The sequence below is a fragment of the Stegastes partitus genome, unplaced genomic scaffold (genome assembly GCF_000690725.1).
Source record: "Stegastes partitus isolate 25-593 unplaced genomic scaffold, Stegastes_partitus-1.0.2 Scaffold114, whole genome shotgun sequence".
Taxonomy (NCBI): Eukaryota; Metazoa; Chordata; class Actinopteri; family Pomacentridae; genus Stegastes; species Stegastes partitus.
This window is the reverse complement of record NW_007577845.1, coordinates 225,327-243,735: the sequence shown is the minus strand read 5'-3', so window position 1 is coordinate 243,735 and position 18,409 is coordinate 225,327. Positions and strand designations below refer to the sequence as shown.

The 18,409-nt window shown below is 44.6% G+C and overlaps 1 protein-coding gene across 1 annotated transcript in view; it reads left to right on the top strand.

The window, feature by feature from the left end:
- The window catches only part of epha5 (EPH receptor A5), a 57,903-nt gene that overhangs the window by 37,514 nt on the left and 1,980 nt on the right, over positions 1 to 18,409 (top strand). The window contains exons 6-17 of the mRNA XM_008278056.1: positions 195 to 319; positions 1,506 to 1,595; positions 1,719 to 1,788; positions 1,921 to 2,023; positions 4,989 to 5,056; positions 5,973 to 6,098; positions 6,677 to 6,862; positions 8,897 to 8,958; positions 13,561 to 13,628; positions 13,724 to 13,865; positions 15,078 to 15,227; positions 18,031 to 18,224. Coding sequence (XP_008276278.1) covers positions 195 to 319; positions 1,506 to 1,595; positions 1,719 to 1,788; positions 1,921 to 2,023; positions 4,989 to 5,056; positions 5,973 to 6,098; positions 6,677 to 6,862; positions 8,897 to 8,958; positions 13,561 to 13,628; positions 13,724 to 13,865; positions 15,078 to 15,227; positions 18,031 to 18,224 — 1,384 coding nt within the window. The remainder of the gene's footprint in view (positions 1 to 194; positions 320 to 1,505; positions 1,596 to 1,718; positions 1,789 to 1,920; positions 2,024 to 4,988; positions 5,057 to 5,972; positions 6,099 to 6,676; positions 6,863 to 8,896; positions 8,959 to 13,560; positions 13,629 to 13,723; positions 13,866 to 15,077; positions 15,228 to 18,030; positions 18,225 to 18,409) is intronic.

Below are 18,409 nucleotides of genomic sequence, written 5' to 3'. Positions count from 1 at the left end.
TTCTCTGGTGTTCAATCAGCGTTTATTAGGTTGTTATATCAGCTTTATTTAATTCTAACAAGGTTAAATACTGGAAATGAAACAGAGGCACTGGGTTGCATCAGATTAAACTGCTGGGTTTTTACTATTATGCCATTCCTCTAAGGGAACTCGACGTCGGTGCTTGAAGCTGTGCTGTCTGTGTCTTTGTGCAGCTCCGTCCCCGGTGAGCGTGGTGAGGAAAGGTCACACCGGGAAGAGCAGCATCGCCCTGTCGTGGGCAGAGCCCGATCGGCCCAACGGCATCATCCTGGAGTACGAGATCAAGTATTTTGAAAAGGTAAAGAAAAAATATATATGTTTATTAAATGTTCTGTTTTTGTGTTGTTGTTCCTTTAACGAATCCCTTTGCTCGCTGGCTTTGGGCCGCCTGCCGCTCCTCTGTGACTTCCTGAAACTCTTGACATCCAGATGTTGCTGAGTCCGTCACAGAGGCATTGATTTTAAATACTAGTTTATGTGTATCTCATACCACATGTACTGACGAGGATTCACAGGCTTTGTGATTTGTGGAGATTACTGTTGTTCTCTTGGGAAGTTTCCTTTCTCATAACTTTCTAAAAACACAGAAACTTTTTAAAGTCGGCAAACACGGACCCAAAGTTTGTCCTTTTCTGGTTTGTTGTGTATTTTCAATGTCACATCCACCTGAATGCACATCCATCTAATCTCATACCAACATCTTTCCTTTGATGAAAGCGGAGCCACAGGACATGTACTTAGATGTCTGCAAAGCTCTTTGGTGGAAGTGAACTTTGGAAAATGGGTTTTAAAACTGCTGAGAAACTATGCAATAAAAACATCCGGCACCACTCTGCTGTTTGTTCCTCCAGCCCTGAACTCTGCATATTTATTGTATTACAGAAACATTAAGACAACCGTTGTTCAAATTAGCCCTCAGAGATGCAGCTGAATATACAAGCAGTCTGCCTTGAAGTGGCTTTTAAACCGTTTCCATTGAGAAGAACCTTTATCCCAAAATGACTTTCATGTAACAGCACCAGCAGGTTTTTTTTTTGAAAGGTGGACTTTGGCAGAGAGCAATTTGATGCTCCTATTCAGATCATTGTTCCTGTGCCCTTCCTCTTTTCTCTCTGTCATCCTCTGATGTCTTCTTTTCTGGGAAGGTCAGAATAAAGGTACACAGGAGAGCCGGAGCAGGGTTTGTGGTCAGTGGTTAGCTAATGGGTTGGGGCTAATGGAAGGGGCATTTAGCTGTGTTTAAACCTGATGTGGTTACAGTCGGGGAAACTGATCCATGCATTTAGACACAGTCACGTACACCACAGGTAGCTCGGCTGCAGAGATGAGCAGAGGAACAGGCAAGAATCTGAACGTACGCACAAAGAAGAAGCACAAAAGGCTTCTGAATGCAGCAACAAATCTTAAACAGTCAAGGCTATGAAAGTATATGTAAAGCACGTGAATGAAATAAGGAGTAGTCCTCGTTCTTTGTGCCTCTGCAGGAGCAGGACTCCAGTTACACCATCATAAAATCCAAGGACACGGAGATGGTGGTGGAAGGCCTGAAACCCTCGTCGGCCTACATCTTCCAGGTGAAAGATGGGTTCAAGAGTTATACTGCTGAGTGATTTAAAGTCACTTGTATGGATGCATGACTATATACGGAGGTCTGATTGTGATGTTTGTGGTTTTTCGGGGCGTGTGGTACGTGGCAGGTACGAGCCAGGACCTCAGCAGGCTACGGCGCCTTCAGCCGACGCTTTGAATTCCAGACCAGCCCTTACCGTGAGTACGCCGAGCAGACTGTAGCCGAGTTCAGCTCGTACAGGACGCCCACCTGCTCTCCGAGGCTGTATCAACACGCAGACGCCAGGTGTGGTTTTTGTGCGTCTAATCCCGCTTCTCTTTCTTTGGCAGTAACCGCCACCAGCGAGCGTGCTCAGGCTTCGATTGTGGCCGTGGCCATCACGCTGGCGCTGGTCCTGCTGGCAGTGGTGGCCGGATTCCTGCTCAGCGGACGGTAAGGCATGAACACACACATGAAGAAGAGTAAATAGGAGGAGGGAAGCTTTTTTTATTGATATGTTTGCAGGTGTAAGCGTATGCCCACTCACGCCTTCCTCCGGCTGGAACACAGGTGATAGGGTATCGAAGTGCAATAAACGCTGCCAACCGCTGACGTAGAGTAAAAATAGAAGGAGAGTGAGTCACCGAACGCACTAATTATGACACAGGATGTGATACAGAGCTGTTACATGTGTTACTTTATAGGTGCTGTGACTTTTACTGGAGTTATTAAATGAAATCCGTCAGAACAGAACCGATGGGAGCATCAGCAGCCGTTTGACACTGATGTGAATTAATGCAAGACGCTGACGTGTGATGGCATCGTGTTCAGGTCGAGTGTGAGAGTGTCAGGAGCTGAGCTGCTCTAAGGAAAATCAACCGCACTTTACGAGAACAAAATGAGTGTGTAGAGGAAAGTCTGGAGGAAAATGCTGCCTTAAATGAATGAATTAAGGTATTTATTGGTTTTTAACAAGCACTTATCTGTATGTGGGTCCATACGTTAGCAGCATCGGAGGACATCTCTTTATCCTTAACTGACCTCTTGGAGAAATTACAAATATCAAGTCTCATTTCTGTCCCACATACTTTGTTGAGCAGCGTGATGGGATTAGATCATTAGCTTGAGGTTGGAGTTTTGTAATAGGTCAGGATTAAGACTCGCTTTTTGGGTTAGAACTGCGGGGCCCAAACATATGTCAGCGGATTTCGCTCACGTCTGGAGACAACCTTGTGCTGTTTCAGTCCAGCGTTGGCCGCTCTGAGTCTTATACACTGCACTACTGTTGCCTCCAGGCTCGTGTTTTAACCTCGTCGTCTAATTGGTACAACAACCTTTGTTTCACATGCAGATACAAAACAAATGCAGAGCAGTTTGCTCTATACTGCTGAGCTCCTAAGTGTGTCTCTAAAAGGTTCTGGAACTGATTTCGTCCTCTTTAACCGTATTTTAATATAAAACATATCAATTAAAGCTAATTGCAGGCTGTATACGCCCATTTCCTTTTACTAAACCATCATTAAATAACAAAGCTGAAATTATTTTCAAGAATCTCAGACTATTTGGAGTTCCTCATGTTCTGCTGACCAAGTCATCCATCCATCTCTTCATTCATCCCTCCATCCCTCCCGCCACATGTAGATGAATTCATTCATTTTTTATCCCACATACATTTTTATTGCTCCCTCATTCATCGAACTCTCCATCCATTTAACTATTGGGTCATCATTTCATTAATTTAGTTGATCCTCGCTCAATAATTTAACCACAAAGTGTAGGTTTGAGGATACAGCGGGCGGACTGGTGATGCTCAAGGATTAAAAAAAAGCAAATCAGAGAGACGGAGGTGGTTTAGGTTTAGGGATGAGGATCGAGGATCGCTCTGGGTTTGTGTGTGGGGGAGGATCGACGGAGCAGATATCCTGATGATGGATTTAGGGCACATGCACCGCAGCCCCTTCACCCCGCTGCCCCCGCCTCTTCATGCATGACTCTCCAGGCTGCGCATGCATGCATAGACATCCGGCGCACACAGCACACATGTGTGCACACTGACACGCATGGGTTAACACACACACAAACACACATGTATGAAGTCGGAGGGCCGGCTGGGCGCCGAGTGCGCTCAAACCCCTTGACTCAACAGATCCGGCAAACTAAACACCCTCCGGCAGACGCACAAGCACAAAACACACACACACACACACACACACACACAAACACATACAAACGCACACATCGACTCCCCCTCTCCCAGAATATCCAGCTGCCCGTTGCAAACCCCCTCTAGCCAAGCCTGGCTGTCCTACAGAGAACTGTGATGGGAAAGACTTGGACGTCACCACCGTGTGTGTGTGTGTGTGTGTGTGTGTGTGTGTGTGTGTGTGTGTGTGTGAGTGTGTGTGTGTTCTATTTATCTTCAAGAACTAAAAAATGAGGAGAGCTCAGCCACAGCAGTGTGAATCAGTTCGTTTAGCTCAGATGCAGCGATTTGTGAATCTGTGTCTGTGTTTGCTTTACGTCGCCGCCTGTTTGTGTTTGCATATAGGATCACGTTTAAAATCAATCCTCCTGTTTAATCTGGGTTATCTGCGATTATCTCTGATGCCATTTGTCTAAATATTGGCAGGCGGGAGCTTTTTGAGCGCTAACGCACACAGAGCGACACACAGAACACACAAATGAACACGCGTGTTGGCCATCAAGGTTAGCGAGGCTGAGAGGACGGAGCAGACAGACAGAAGCTCTTCACAGCAAATTGGTATCAAATCTTTATTTTGGCCTTTATTGGAAAATGATAGACGTCTCCCCTCTGTGCCAAAAGTCAGAGGGAATTTGTCAAGAAGGGCTTTCTTAGAAAAAAAACCAGATCTGATGTGAAAGTGCAGCCCTTTGCTTGCGTCTAAAAGCTGATGTTTTTCAGCGTCTTCAGCAGTATTTTTGAACCCCTTGAAATGTGGGTTAGCAAATTCTTTGAGGAAATAAGAAAAAAAAAAGCTTATTTTGCACTTAGATCCCAGTCTGATTGTGCTCTGTGCTGACCAGGGTTTGCTGCTCTGCGTGTTCGTGGTCAACGTTTTGTGCTCCTTTGTAGTAGAGATTGAAAATATGTGCAACAAAAGCTGCACAATGATCGCTGCTGTCAGCTAACTGTGAACTGTGAAGGCAATTTCTCTATCTGCGCTGATTTAGAGGTGTGTCGTAGGTGGAAAAAACTGCTAATTGGCATTAAAGTTCATAAGTCTCACTTTTTTGACAGTGTTGGGTTAACTACAGGACTTGATTGTCTTTCTATCAGTGTGTTTGTAATTGAGACGAGTGTAACGATAACGAGGACCAGTCACTGCTCTTCCATGGTAACGCTGCTGTGCATTAACCTGACGCTGATGTGTTTATTACTCCTCCTCCTCCTCCTCAGGCGGTGTGGCTACAGCAAAGCAAAGCAGGATCCTGAAGAGGAAAAGATGCATTTTCACAACGGCCACAGTAAGTTAAGAAAGTCCAAACTCATCCTGTACATGTGAACTCTGTGTGAGTTCATCTGAAGTTTACACATGGTGTACAGTGGAGGGTTCAGGCCGCGGTCATGTCTCTGTGAGTTTGTCCATCTCCGTACAGCCAGTACAGTCCACAGTGTTTTGTACCAGGAGCTATTCTTTGAAATGGCACTCGCACTAGCCCGCCACATGGCCGCCGTGGTGGCACAGAGAACACATAGAGCTCTGACGATTTATAGGCTGTGACAGCTTAATATATTTGTCCACATTTTTTGGCGTCGTACCCCGCTATCCATCTGTTGGCATCACAGCCAACTGTGACGGGTACATCAGCTCCGGATAAGTCAGGAGGAAAAAAAGAAAACACCACGGAGCCAATATGTGTGGGATTCTGTCGTATTGATTCATGCCATGAAAGAAAATATTTAAAATTAACGCTTTAATTATGATTGAAAGGCTGTCTTCTTAATAGTGTAATTAACCGTGTGAATCATTGTGTTTGGTTCTGTGAGACGCGGTATTTTAGGGAAACATCCAAAAGAACTTGAATGATGCGGTTGTAGTGACAGCAGTGACGTAACTGGCGAGTACAAAGGTGCGAGTAGTTTTGAGTACAGGTAGAAGTTTTAGTAAAATGTTTTATATCGAAGCACTTGATTTACAAACTTGGTCTGCAATCTGGGAAATACAGGGAAAAAAACATGCAAACTATCCGTCTTATTGTCGCCAGTCTCCATATTTCCCAACTCCAGCCATGATATTAGCAATAATTCTGGTGCTAGCAACCACAACAGAATGCTATCACCTTGTTTTTCATGCAGACATCGTCCAGTGGATGCGATCCTGTCTATATGTTAATATTGTATTATTTAAATGGTAATGATGCCGTATGTGTGTGTCTTCAGTTAAGTTTCCAGGTGTGCGTACCTACATCGACCCCCTCACCTACGAAGATCCCAACCAGGCGGTGCACGAGTTTGCCCAAGAGATCGACGTTTCGTTCATCTCCATCGAGCGGATCATCGGCGCTGGTGAGTCCAACACGTGTAGAAAACCTGTGATTCCTGCTCTGAGCCAAAATAATGAATCTCAGATTATATAAATGTTCATTCTGAGCTATTAACCTGTTCAGTGAGCGTTCTGAAGCAAGACTTTAATAAGACTAACTCCGCCATGCTGTGCAGGACTGAGCCGTCTTTGTCATTATGCTTTCATACACCTGCCACGTTCGTAGTCACATAAACGTCGTCTTGTAGGTTTTTACTCGGGCAATTAAGCCAAACGCCGTGCTGGAAGATGACAGTTCACACGGCTATGAACGGCTGTTTGTGCTCCGCTGACAAACGGGTTGATTTGTTGGCCTCACAGGAGCTGCAGTGAAACACCAGCGCTCTCAGACATAAAGGAATCAGATTCTAAGGCTTGTAGGGACTAAATATGTCAGAGCTAGATCAAAACATTCATTAAGAGAACAGCACTTGTATATCATGTCGTTTGAGGTTTATGTCACCGTCGAGTCAGGCTCCATTTACCGTCTGACAATATTTTTGCAGGTCAAGGTTGGCTGAAATGTTAAGGCCACACTTAAGGGTCTGTCTTTTTGCCTCAGGGGAGTTTGGTGAGGTGTGCAGTGGACCGCTGAGGCTGCCCGGGAAAAGAGAGATCCAGGTTGCCATTAAGACCTTGAAAGCCGGCTACACGGAGCAGCAGCGACGTGACTTCCTGTGGGAGGCATCAATCATGGGCCAGTTTAACCACCCGAACATCATCCGTCTGGAGGGCGTGGTCACCAAGAGTGAGTCGTCGGCGTGTCCGTTAGGAGTCAGGAGTTTATTTGAGCTTTACCTGACGTCGTCCTGCAGATAGCTGAGGCTCCTCGTCGGCGCCGTGCTGTGGAGATATCTATCAGGCTCAGCGGATCAGGTTCAGGGTCTCACACTCGGCTGTGATTTCTTCGGCCCGTACTTCTGTCATCCATCAGGCTCAGATGTACTCCATCAGTCAGGTCCCAGTAGTTTATCAGGCTCGGTGGAGTTTTACTTCTGAAATGACCTTTTTTCTGACTCACTCATACAGTTTATGTCGTCGCTCGAGTGCGGCAGCGAGGAAATGTCACAAATCTCCAGAGTGTGGAGTTTTCTGATAAACAGCTGGTTCAGAAATGTTTAAAAAGCAAATAAAAGGTTAGCTGGTTTCATTCTTGGTAATTGTAAAGTGGTGCTGAATTGTACAGTTTTTATAGTGTTTTATCACAATTTGTGTAAATCAGGACGAGGGAGTTTTGGAGAGATTTCACTGGGTTACAAACGCATATTTTCTGAAGATGTCCAGGAGTTTTTAACTGATTTAGGACATCTTTGCAGCGCTGAATCCAAACATGACGTCTGCTTTTCTCTGTCAGCTCAGGTTTTTATGCCAACTTGATTTAAAAAAATCAATTTTGCCACGAAATCGATGACATTTTTTGACATTAGCGATCGATTTATTTTAGTATTTCTCATATGAAATCTGATTTTAGAGGAAACATTTCATTTTCTAATCCTTTCCATAACCTAAATGATTTAAAAGTTGATGAACATTTGTAAAGGTAAATACAAGTAAACCGCATGTTTCATCAGCATTGCTCTGAATTCAGGGCTTGAACTTCTTGGAGCTCCTGGAATGATCAGCAGCAGGTTTTTCTCTCTTCAGAGTCCAGCAGTGATCAGCCATCATGACTGCATCCCAGCATCCCTCATACCTGCTCTCCATCTCTGTCTGATAACATCACAGGACTCTAATGTGTTGTTCATAAACCAGGGGCTAAAATTTCTGTCTAACTTTAATTCACCTGCAAATATTTAGAGCATCAACTTTTAAACGTTTCAGAACTTTGTGTGATACAAGCATAGATACCTGCACATGTACACAAACATGTAAAAAAAAAGTGAATGTGGCGACAAATTTTGACCTCATTAAGTAAAACCAACGTAATATTTGGATTCAGCAGATTGGAACTGTCCAAAATCAGCTCAGAAAACTTTGACAGCAAAATGGGTGCAGATCAGCGTTAAACACACTGAATAGAATAGAATAGAATAGAATAGAATAGAATAGAATAGAATAGAATAGAATAGAATAGAATAGAGAGAATAGAAAAATACTTTATTTATCCCAGTCTGGGAAATTACTGTGGTACAGCAGCAAGAGAAAAACATCAATCCCAACAGAAAAAGAGCCAAAGTTAAATACTATTTAAAAGATTAAAAATAAAAATAAGTGAATAAAATAAAATAAATAAAACAACTGTACAAAATGTGCAAATTGAAAAAACAGTGCAGTGCTGAAGCTGTTTGAATAATTAATTATAATCTATCAATCATTCCAGTCACATTTTAAGCTAAAATAACAAACCTTTATTAATTCCTTCTCCTCCAGTATTTGGACTTTTCTAGGTTGTATTTCATTATAAATTAATATCTTTGGATTTTCACCACAGGCCAGTGTAACAGCTAGCACTGAGTACGATGTATAGAGTGATAAAAACCAACAAGTTAGGACTTAGTCTGACAAGATGAGACCTAAATGGTCACCAGACCACCGTAGATTTAATGCTATTATCGATTTTTACTCTCTCTCTGATTCGCTACTGCTCTGAAATCAATATCCATATCTATTCATCCTTCGACTGTATTCTGGTCTTGTCCTGTGCAGTAAAATTCAGATATATTGGAAAACCTCAAATTAAAGTGCCTACTTTGTATGACTTACATCACGCTTATTGTTCAGCATCTTCACATGTGCTCATTCACATGTATGTATACATAAAATGTGCTTCTGTGCTTCTCAGGCAAGCCGGTGATGATCATCACTGAATACATGGAGAACGGATCGCTGGACACCTTCCTCAAGGTAGGACCGGAAGGGACGGGAGGAAATGTTCAGACAGCATCGTTAGCTTTATTAAAGGGACACGAAGTCATTTCCAGATCAGTGTTACACCAAAACATGTCACTGGACTAAAGCATGCGGGACGGAGACGTGGCTGGAGAGGCTCGACTCGCTGATATGCTGAATTGAGAGGACAATTATCACAGAGGTGGAAGAACGCTTAATCTCCTGGAAAGAAAAATACGTTTTTGAGAGCATTTTTTAATCGAGACGCACCGCTGTGGTCAAAGAGGATCAGTGGGAAATAGGAATTCACCCACCAAAGCTATCATTATTCCAATTCAGTAGCTCATCGGTCCACACATTCAGGCAGAAACTAACCAGAGACGAATAGCGATAGCTCTGAATATCTGTGTAAAGTCTTATCCGGGCTGCACGAAACAGAGCCGGTGGTCAGACGTCACAGAGAAGGAGGAGACAAAGTTAGTTAAACATGTGTTCAGGCTGTGTGAGTGTTATTTCTCAATAAAGGAGCAACAGTAAATAATGAACAATCTGATTTTAAGCACATTTTTAAATATGCACTCGCCCTGAATGTGACATGGATCACTTAACCAGGAAATATGAAAGTCCTCTGAGCACTGACTAGACTAGACTTGACTTCTGTGAGAGTCGAGGCTGGACTGTAATGAAGAGACAGGCGGGCAGACTTTCTGAATTAGGCGATCCCTCTCCAGAGCACTTAACAGCCTATTCACCGGCAACAATGGCTGAATGCTCGGGTGGCGGACAAGACTAAACCCTGCATGAAAAAAAAAGGTGAATTCCTCCAGCGGACAGTTAATGGAGGAGATGAGAGGAATAAGGTCAAGTTATTCAGCACAACAATGGCAAGATGGTTTAGCTGTATTTAAAAAAAAAAAAGAATAAACTGCTCCGAGATGTGGGTGTGCAGACGGAAGAGATCAGAACCGACTCGTGAACACGACGCTGTGCAGAAGGAGGATGCTGTGAGACAAAACACAGACAAAGGAAGGAGGAGGAGATGTGCTGCAGGGCTGTGGTCAGTCCAAACCGCTGACATGACGGTCCTGTGGGTCTTCGGGGAATAAACCTGGATGGCAAAGGGGAAGCTGGAGGAGATGGAGGCCAGCAGGCGGAGCAGCACAGAAAACCCTGTGAAGTAATTACATGGATGGCTGGTGTGCTGAGGCTGGTGTAAATGACAGAGCCATGAGAAAACCAGGGGCCGGACCGGGTCCTGGATTAGCTGTCACAGCTACGGACAATGCACCACGAGGCTCATAACTCACATCTCTGGCTTAACATCTCATTTCACATGTAAGTGGGATGTTCTGCTGTGGCTGGATGGGAAAAGTAGTCGTAGTGGTGGAGGGAGGCGAGTGTTCTGCTGCAGCGACCCGTCTGCTGTGGAAATACGAAGAGCAGATGAGGGGGAAGGCTGCAGAGTTTACATTTGGATTGGAAAGAGCTGAAGCTTAAACTAACAACGGAGAGCCGCCACCGGGAGACGACTTCTAGGAATCCTGGTTGCAAGGTCCTCTGGAGGAGGGAAATGGCAGCAACTGTCATTTACTGTTTTAATCTTTGTTGTGTGGGGCTGGTTCTGGTTCTGGAGGAACATCTCCTCAGCTTTTGGAAGCTGTTTATACACCACAGAATATCCAAACAAGCTGAAATAGGAGAATGATGGGAACAGCTTAAAAGAATTGTGTCAGTTGGTCGATTAATTTAAAGGAAAGTTGAACTGTTCTGTTTTTCTAACTCGTGTATTCGCTTTACCCCGACTTAAAACATGATTCTGCCACTATACTGAACTGCTCCTTTACTCTGTAACTCTGCTCACAGAAAACTCTAATTGAGTTGCAGCAGATTTATTTTTTTAAATGTAAAGTGTGGACGCCTGGATAGCTCACCTGGTTGAGCTGGTGTCCCACATCCAGGCGCTGAAGTCCCCGAAGCAGCAGTAGTGAGTTTGAATCATGACCCTTTGCTGCAGGTCCTTCTCCCATTCTTCCCCCACTTTCCGTCTCTCTCTTCACTGTTCTATCGAATAACGGCAAAACAAAATAACTTAAACTACAAAGTGCTGAAGGAGCAGTACACCTATTCTTCGAACCCGTCTAGAGGAGCAAAGTTTTATTCTAAGTTGACAAAATCCACAAGATGAACCTTCCATCACCAAAGCAGACAGTTAAGATTCATTTGAAGCTGTACCTTTTTCATGACGGTGCACATGAACCCGACCACCACAGAACATTTCTGTAAACTCCATGAAGTGGCGACATCTTTCTCTACATGTGTGAAATGATGAACAACAGTCCTGATGTCAGCGACTGCTCAGCTTGGTTACGGTCTGGTAGAAATAAGGAAGATCTGTCCAGCAAACTGTGGTTAATGCATGTTCAGGCAGCTGCTATACTTGGTTAGGAGACGACTGTGGTGATATTTTTGGATGTTATTTGTCTGTGAGGATGAAAACCAGACAAGCAACCAGCCTGTTTATCATCATGACCTCCCTGCAGTGCAAATCTGCTTCCTGCATTGATGTGAAGATTGTCTTAAAAGTTCAAAAACTAAAACTTCATTTAAGCATGAATTCATTGTGTCCTTGGCAATAAGGTTCTTTGCCTCGTTATTATTTTTCTTGGATTTCTAAAGGCCAAATCATGTCGTGTTATATCCGGATTAGAAGAGAAATGAAGAGCTTGAGTCAGGAGTGGAAGAGAAGAAGGAGAAAGGTGGCTCACTCGGGGGAGACCTTTGTCTGCACCGGAGACAGTGATTTCAGAAAACATGGTGTGGTTGAGGGCAGCAGGGCAACACTGAGCCCTGGGCAGTATGAGAGGAATCCTTAATCTTGGTTTGGTTCTGTCTCTAAAGCTGGAGGAGCAACCTGAGGGCCAGGTGAGGGTCTATTATTAAAGAGCAGGGCTCCATGGAAGTCTGAGCTTCACAACATGTTTGTGGAAGTGCGTCGCGGCTCGAACAAAGGAGATGGACCTTATAAAATGATGCTCATCAGGTTGGAAAAGGTTACAAAAGCATTTCTGAAGTGTTTGGACGGCATCGCTCCACACTCAGACGGATTGTTTTCACAGGGAGGAAATTTAAGACTGTTGTTGAGAAACCAGCGGCTCGATCCAGAGGTGGCCGACCAACAAAAGATTAAAGTGTTTAATAGTTTGTGTTGTCAAAAAAGAACCCAGGGGAGCTTCTAAGTCACTAAAGGCTTCTATTGTCATGGGTGTACCATCAGGAGGAACAGTGGTGTGCACGGCTATGGCCTCATCTGCATTCAGCTAACGACCACGTAGACAAGACTGAAGACTACAAACTGCTCTGTGAGTGGATTAGAACTCAAGCTTTTGGTTTTAATGAGAAGCGTCATGCTTGGAGAAAGGAAAACCCTAAACTCTAGAAAACCTCATCCCATCTGTGAAACACGGCGGTGCTAGCATCATGGGTTGGGTCTTTGTCTTTGCTGCATCTGGGCCAATGAATTCTGAATCATACCAGCAAATGCTAAAGGAAAATGTCAAAACATCTGTCTGTGAAATGAATCTGACGGCAAAGTGGGTCAGCATGCAGCACGACACCAATCCTGAGCTCACAAATCATTCTACCGAAGAACGCTTCAAGAACACGGCTCGTGTTTTGGAACGGCCGAGTCAAAGTCTTGACCTTAATCCAAATGAAATGTTGTGGAAGGACCAGAAACGAGCGGTTCATGTGAGGAAACCCGCCAAGATCCAGGAGTTAAGGCTGTACAGAGGAATGGACCAAATTCCTCGTCCTTACAGTTACTAGAAACGTTTAGTTGCAGTGGCTGTACAGTACCGTTTCCTGTACAGTACCGGTTCCTCTACAGTACCGGTTCCCATTCTTCTGCCGCTTACATGTAATATCAGATCATGTTTCTCTCGTTTAGTAGTATTTTCTTTGTCTACCTTCAGGGCTTGTTTGAAAAGCTAAGCATGTGATATGTCACATTTATGCAAATAAACCGTTCAACATGAACACACAGCGGCGCCGTCTACTTCCATTATTACGAGTAATTGAAAGTGAACTGCATTAATGTGCTAAAAAGTCTGTCAGATGTAAAACTAAAGAATGCACGCAGACTTCTCTTTGTTATGGACTTTGATGCCACGCTATAGCGTAATTAGCTCTGCGGTGATCAGTGTTTGTGAGGCTCTGGTGCTGCAGGGCAACCTCTAAGTGGCTGTTAACAGGCTGCGTGTCGCTGCAGATGTCGGACGTGTCTTCCGTCTGGTGATTATGCATCTTTAAGTCTCCAGAACAAACAACGTGAACTTAACCAGATTGTTCCACTGCAATTTCCTGAATAATTATTATTATTACATAAGTGGTGCATATATTATATAAAGTTAGAGTATGAGGCGGTGAGGAGAAGCTCTGCAGAACTCAGAGTTCATCCTTTTAACTCTTATATCACTCCTGATCTTTTCCTCCATCCTTCTCCCTTTGTTACTAGTTCCATTGATTATAATCCTTCACTGTATTCAGTAGTTTAATTAACGACACCGGACCAAAGATCATTAAGAATACATGTTCCTGTTTGTTTCTTCTCTCCTACAGAAGAATGATGGCCAGTTCACTGTGATCCAGCTGGTTGGTATGCTGCGTGGCATCGCCTCCGGCATGAGGTACACACCATCCCAACACACACCTCGTGTTCCTGAATGCATCACTCATTTGCTGTGTTCATGTCTAATCCTCTCCTTTCTGTTGATGCGTGCAGATACCTCTCGGACATGGGCTACGTCCACCGCGATCTCGCAGCTCGTAACATCCTGGTCAACAGCAACCTCGTGTGCAAAGTGTCCGACTTTGGCCTGTCGCGAGTCCTGGAGGACGACCCCGAGGCTGCGTACACCACACGGGTAACAGCTGCTGTGTGTTTGCAGGACTTATGCTCATGATTACTGTCATTAAATGCATTAATCGCCAGTTAAACGAAAGAAATCTAAAATGCTTCTCACGTTGCTTCTTAAAATCGTTTGTTTTTGTCGACCTGCTGTCCAAAGATGTTCAATTAAAAACGGCACAAAAACACAGAAAAGGCATAAAATCTACATATTTAAAAAGCCAGAAAATGTCATCAATTAATCAATTTTCTGTTGATTGACTAATTAATTAGCACCGGAGTGAGAGAGAGAAAGAGGCCACGCTGTTGTCTTCATTCATATTTAATCCGCTGTGTTTCTCTGTGTGCGACCATCAAACTTTGGATTAAAACTGGAATACAGTCCACACACACACACATATGCACTTTTTCACACTCGCACGACAGCGGCAGCCTTTAAATTGAGCTGTGCATCCCGGGCTGAGTGGCGTCCTGTCAGCCAGAGACCGTCTGCTTCCTGCAGGAGGAGGGCCAATTAGTCCTCTGCTCAGTCTCCGCAACACTCAATTAGCACTGAGGCCTGCTGCCTTAGCGCCAAATATGCTGTCAGTCACCTCCCTCCGCCACGCTCTCTTCTTGCTCTCTGTCTCTCTCTCGGCTTCTTTCTTCGTCGCCGTCTCCTTCGGTGACGGAGCGGTGAGGATAACATAATTCACACCCTTCAGATAATCAGACCCTGAGATATCCTGCTGCTGTGTTCATCAATACCACATCAAGCTAATTTCATTACTCATCAGCTGAAAACACATTTTCCTGCAGAACTCAGCAGTCTTCCTGTGAACTTTTTTTTTCCGAATCTCTGCGATGAAAGCTGATGAGAGAAAATGAGTGCAGGAATTTCAGGCCCCCCGACAGTCAGAGACTCGGTACAAGAAAGTGAAACTCTGTCACATGAATGTTCCCAAATTGGCATTCATTAGTCCTAAGTGTGGGTTGGACCACATGCAGCACAAGTGTCTCAATTAAGGTCTGTTCTTGGTTTTTCTCTCTTTATATAACAAAATATCACATTTCTGAATGACTCCAGCTGTATTTATCCACCAGCAGGTCACTGGTACCAGCGTGCTACAGTAAACACATCAAGAGTTATTGATGCCAAAGCAGCAGAACAGATGGAAGCTCCAAGCTCGGTTTCTCTTACATCCACAGACGTGTTCGGATGAGCCCATAAATATCGTTTTTGTCACAGGGCGGCAAGATTCCCATCCGCTGGACGGCTCCAGAGGCCATCGCGTACAGGAAGTTCACCTCAGCCAGCGACGTGTGGAGCTACGGGATCGTCATGTGGGAGGTGATGTCGTACGGAGAGAGGCCCTACTGGGAGATGTCCAATCAGGACGTAAGTATACGTACATGGACATCATCCTGTGTTTATTTACTTTGTTTGTTTTGTTCCCTTTTTGCACTGTTTGGAAATTTGATTTATTTATTTCTGCTATTTCTATCTCTCTCTCTCTCTATATATATATATATTTATTCACATTCATTGTATTTCTTGTGTGTTTTATTCCTTATTATTGTTTCGGTGTGGAACAGGTGCGCACTATACCAGCTATAACCGTGTTTGTGACCAATAAAACACCTTGAATCCTTGAATCCTTGAAGTTTCACCAGACGTGTGGAATGAAATGAAAGCTTGTGGTACGAGTTGCGTGTTTTGTGCCAGTTTGATCGTTTCTTTCTTGGATAAATTCACCAAACGGCACAACCTCCAGGTGGAATTATTTTTCTCACGCTTTCAGTGTTTCAGCCAAGATGAAAAATATTCCTTGACAACCTGTTTATTACGAAGAAAACAAAACTAAAACTATATTTAAGCATTATTTTGGGGTGAGTAAAACAAAAAGCTGTTTTATTGTGAAGTGTTTTGCAGCGTCTGTGGAACCACTTCCTGCAGCTCCTCATCACAGTTTCCTCGAAATTTCTTTTCTTCCGTAGATTTATCGGTCCGACCGGTTGCCGTGCTGTTAATTAAGAAGCTCGTTATGTTCAGTAAAGTGACACGTCAGGCAGCAGGTGATGTCACCTGGCAGATCATGGAGACTGAGGTGTTTCCATTCATTCGCCATAGGACCAGAATAACACCTGTAGCCATGGCAACCGTACACAAAGATGGCTGCGACCCCAAAGTGCTCAGATGAAATAAAAAAACAAAAAAACGTGACTGATGATAACTAGAATAATGTGTTTTTAGGGTTTTTTTTAACCAAAATTCGACTTAAAATCAGGCGCCAAAAACACCGCCGCGTACAGCGTTAGCGTGATGCTGCAGCTGCCGTCACAGCGGCGGCGATAAGCGTGTCGCCGGGTTCACACGCCACACGCGTGCACTCGCTGGCCGCCTCCCCGCCCACTCACAGCGGCGGCATATGCAGGAACAGCCCTCCAGTGACCTCTCCATCCCCTGCCTCAGACTCCTCCCTCCTTTTGGTTATTAGGCTGTCTGTCTCCAAGTCTAGAGCGAGAGGAGGAGAGGAGAGGAGAAGGAGGATGAGAGGAGAGGAGAGGAGAAGACGTTTGATGTTTAATTGAAAGCGTTATGCTGGATTTTCTCTGATCTGCACAAGAAAGTGGAGGCTCTCACACTCTCTCTCTCTAAGCTCTCTCCTTCTGTTTCCCATTTCTCTTCTCCCCCTTTTCCTTCTCACTTCTCTCTCTCTCTTTTTTTTTTTTTTGCGTGTCTCTCAAAACTGCAATCTCTGTCTCTGTGTTCGTTCTCTCCTCTCGTCCGCCTTCCCTTTCTTTCTCCCACCTCGGTCTCTCGTTCCCTCTCTCTGATCTTTCCTCCCTGCCAGTCAGCTTTGTGCACTTCTTCGCCCTCTCAGCACGCACTGATCATTTGATGCCGCGGTTTCGCTCTCATGCTTTAGCGCGAGCGTACGTATGCATGCGCCTCCGTGCGTGCGTGCGTGTGCGTTGCAGCGCTATCATGTCTGCCTTTTGTGTGGATTTGACACAAGTAAAGGCTGTCATGAACTCAACAAATCAATTCCCTGCAGTGTCTTACGCTGGCAGAACTAGGCTGAAAACTCCATCCTGCCTTCCACTGCAGGCTCTGACGGAGGGAGCTGGGGTTTATTTATTATTCATTCAACTCAATTTCCCCCCTAAAAACATTTCTGTGATTCCGCGCTGCATCTTGTTACTTGCGGAAATGATTAAGTGCGCCGTGCGGCATATGAAATAAACAAATAATGCTTTTATGTGAGTCTGTTGATCCTTGCAGGGGGACTGGAGGTTTGGGGGGTTTTTTGCTGCCAAACTTCACGGCTGTTCTGAGTGGAGGGTCAAATAGAGAGCAGGTGCATCCCTGGAGCTACTATCAGGATTCCAGATCTTGCTCAGGAGAACTTCATTTGGAAGTGATATTGCTTTGCTGAAGTGTGTCAGGGACCCGCTGTGGAGAAGTTTCAGCGGCGATGTGTCGAAGCATGTCCTCTGCATTTCCTCCACACCGTGTCCGTGCAGCAGACTTTCACTTCGTAGGCGATCAGGTGGAGGAGAGCTGCACTCACGTTACCTCAAACTGGGTCAAGTCTGATTAACTGATAACCGTGTTTTTAAACAGTAATCAAGACTCGGTGACTGCGTGGCGAGTTTCAGTAGCTATACATATAAGATGATCACGTTTACGTCAAACAGTCTGAACAGAAGTCCAGTTCTTTATCCTGATCAGCTGCTTCTGTCAGATCCAAACGTTAAACATGGAGGGTTTGAACTCCTCCAGGTCCAACACAGTGAGAAAGTCTTCTGGTTTTCATGCCTCTAAACATTTTAATGCTTTAGATGCTCAGTCTTCCAGATAATATTTGATTGAAGTCTGGGTTTTGTGATGCTAGCTCAGGGTTCAGTGGTTTTCTTTTCTCCCTTTTTGTGTTGGCATATGTTTTGTTTCCTATTACATCTCTGTAATATGTTACGTGCATGTTATCGGGTTCTTGTTTCACCTCGCTGGTACAGAATAAAGTTTTGCACTGCCAGAATAAACTGGGTATGACCAGCTCCCTATCCTTTTCTCAATTTGTGATTTAAGCAAATTCACCCGTTAGCACATCATTTGGACCGTCCTGAGGCACCACTGCATGGCTTTTTTTTTAAACTAACCTCTGCCTGTCTTCCTCCATCTCTCCATCTGCCTGCAGGTCATAAAAGCGGTGGAGGAGAGCTATAGGTTGCCAGGTCCCATGGACTGCCCCGAGGCCCTGTACCACCTAATGATGGACTGCTGGCAGCGAGAACGCAGCAACCGGCCCAAGTTTGATGAGATTGTTTGTCTACTAGACAAACTCATTCGCAACCCCAGCTCATTAAAAAAGCTGGTCAACTCTTCACACAGGTAGGACGTCGCGCTGCGCCGTCGGCCCGGTTCAGCCCGGATGTGGCATTTACATCAAATCTGTTTGGTACAGAATCTACAGGAAGTCAGGAAGCAACAGTCACAGTGATCTACGTGTCCTGATTCTGAGATTTTGTGGAATTAAAAGTGTAGAAGTGCTTCTGTGTTTTGGTTCCAAAGTCATC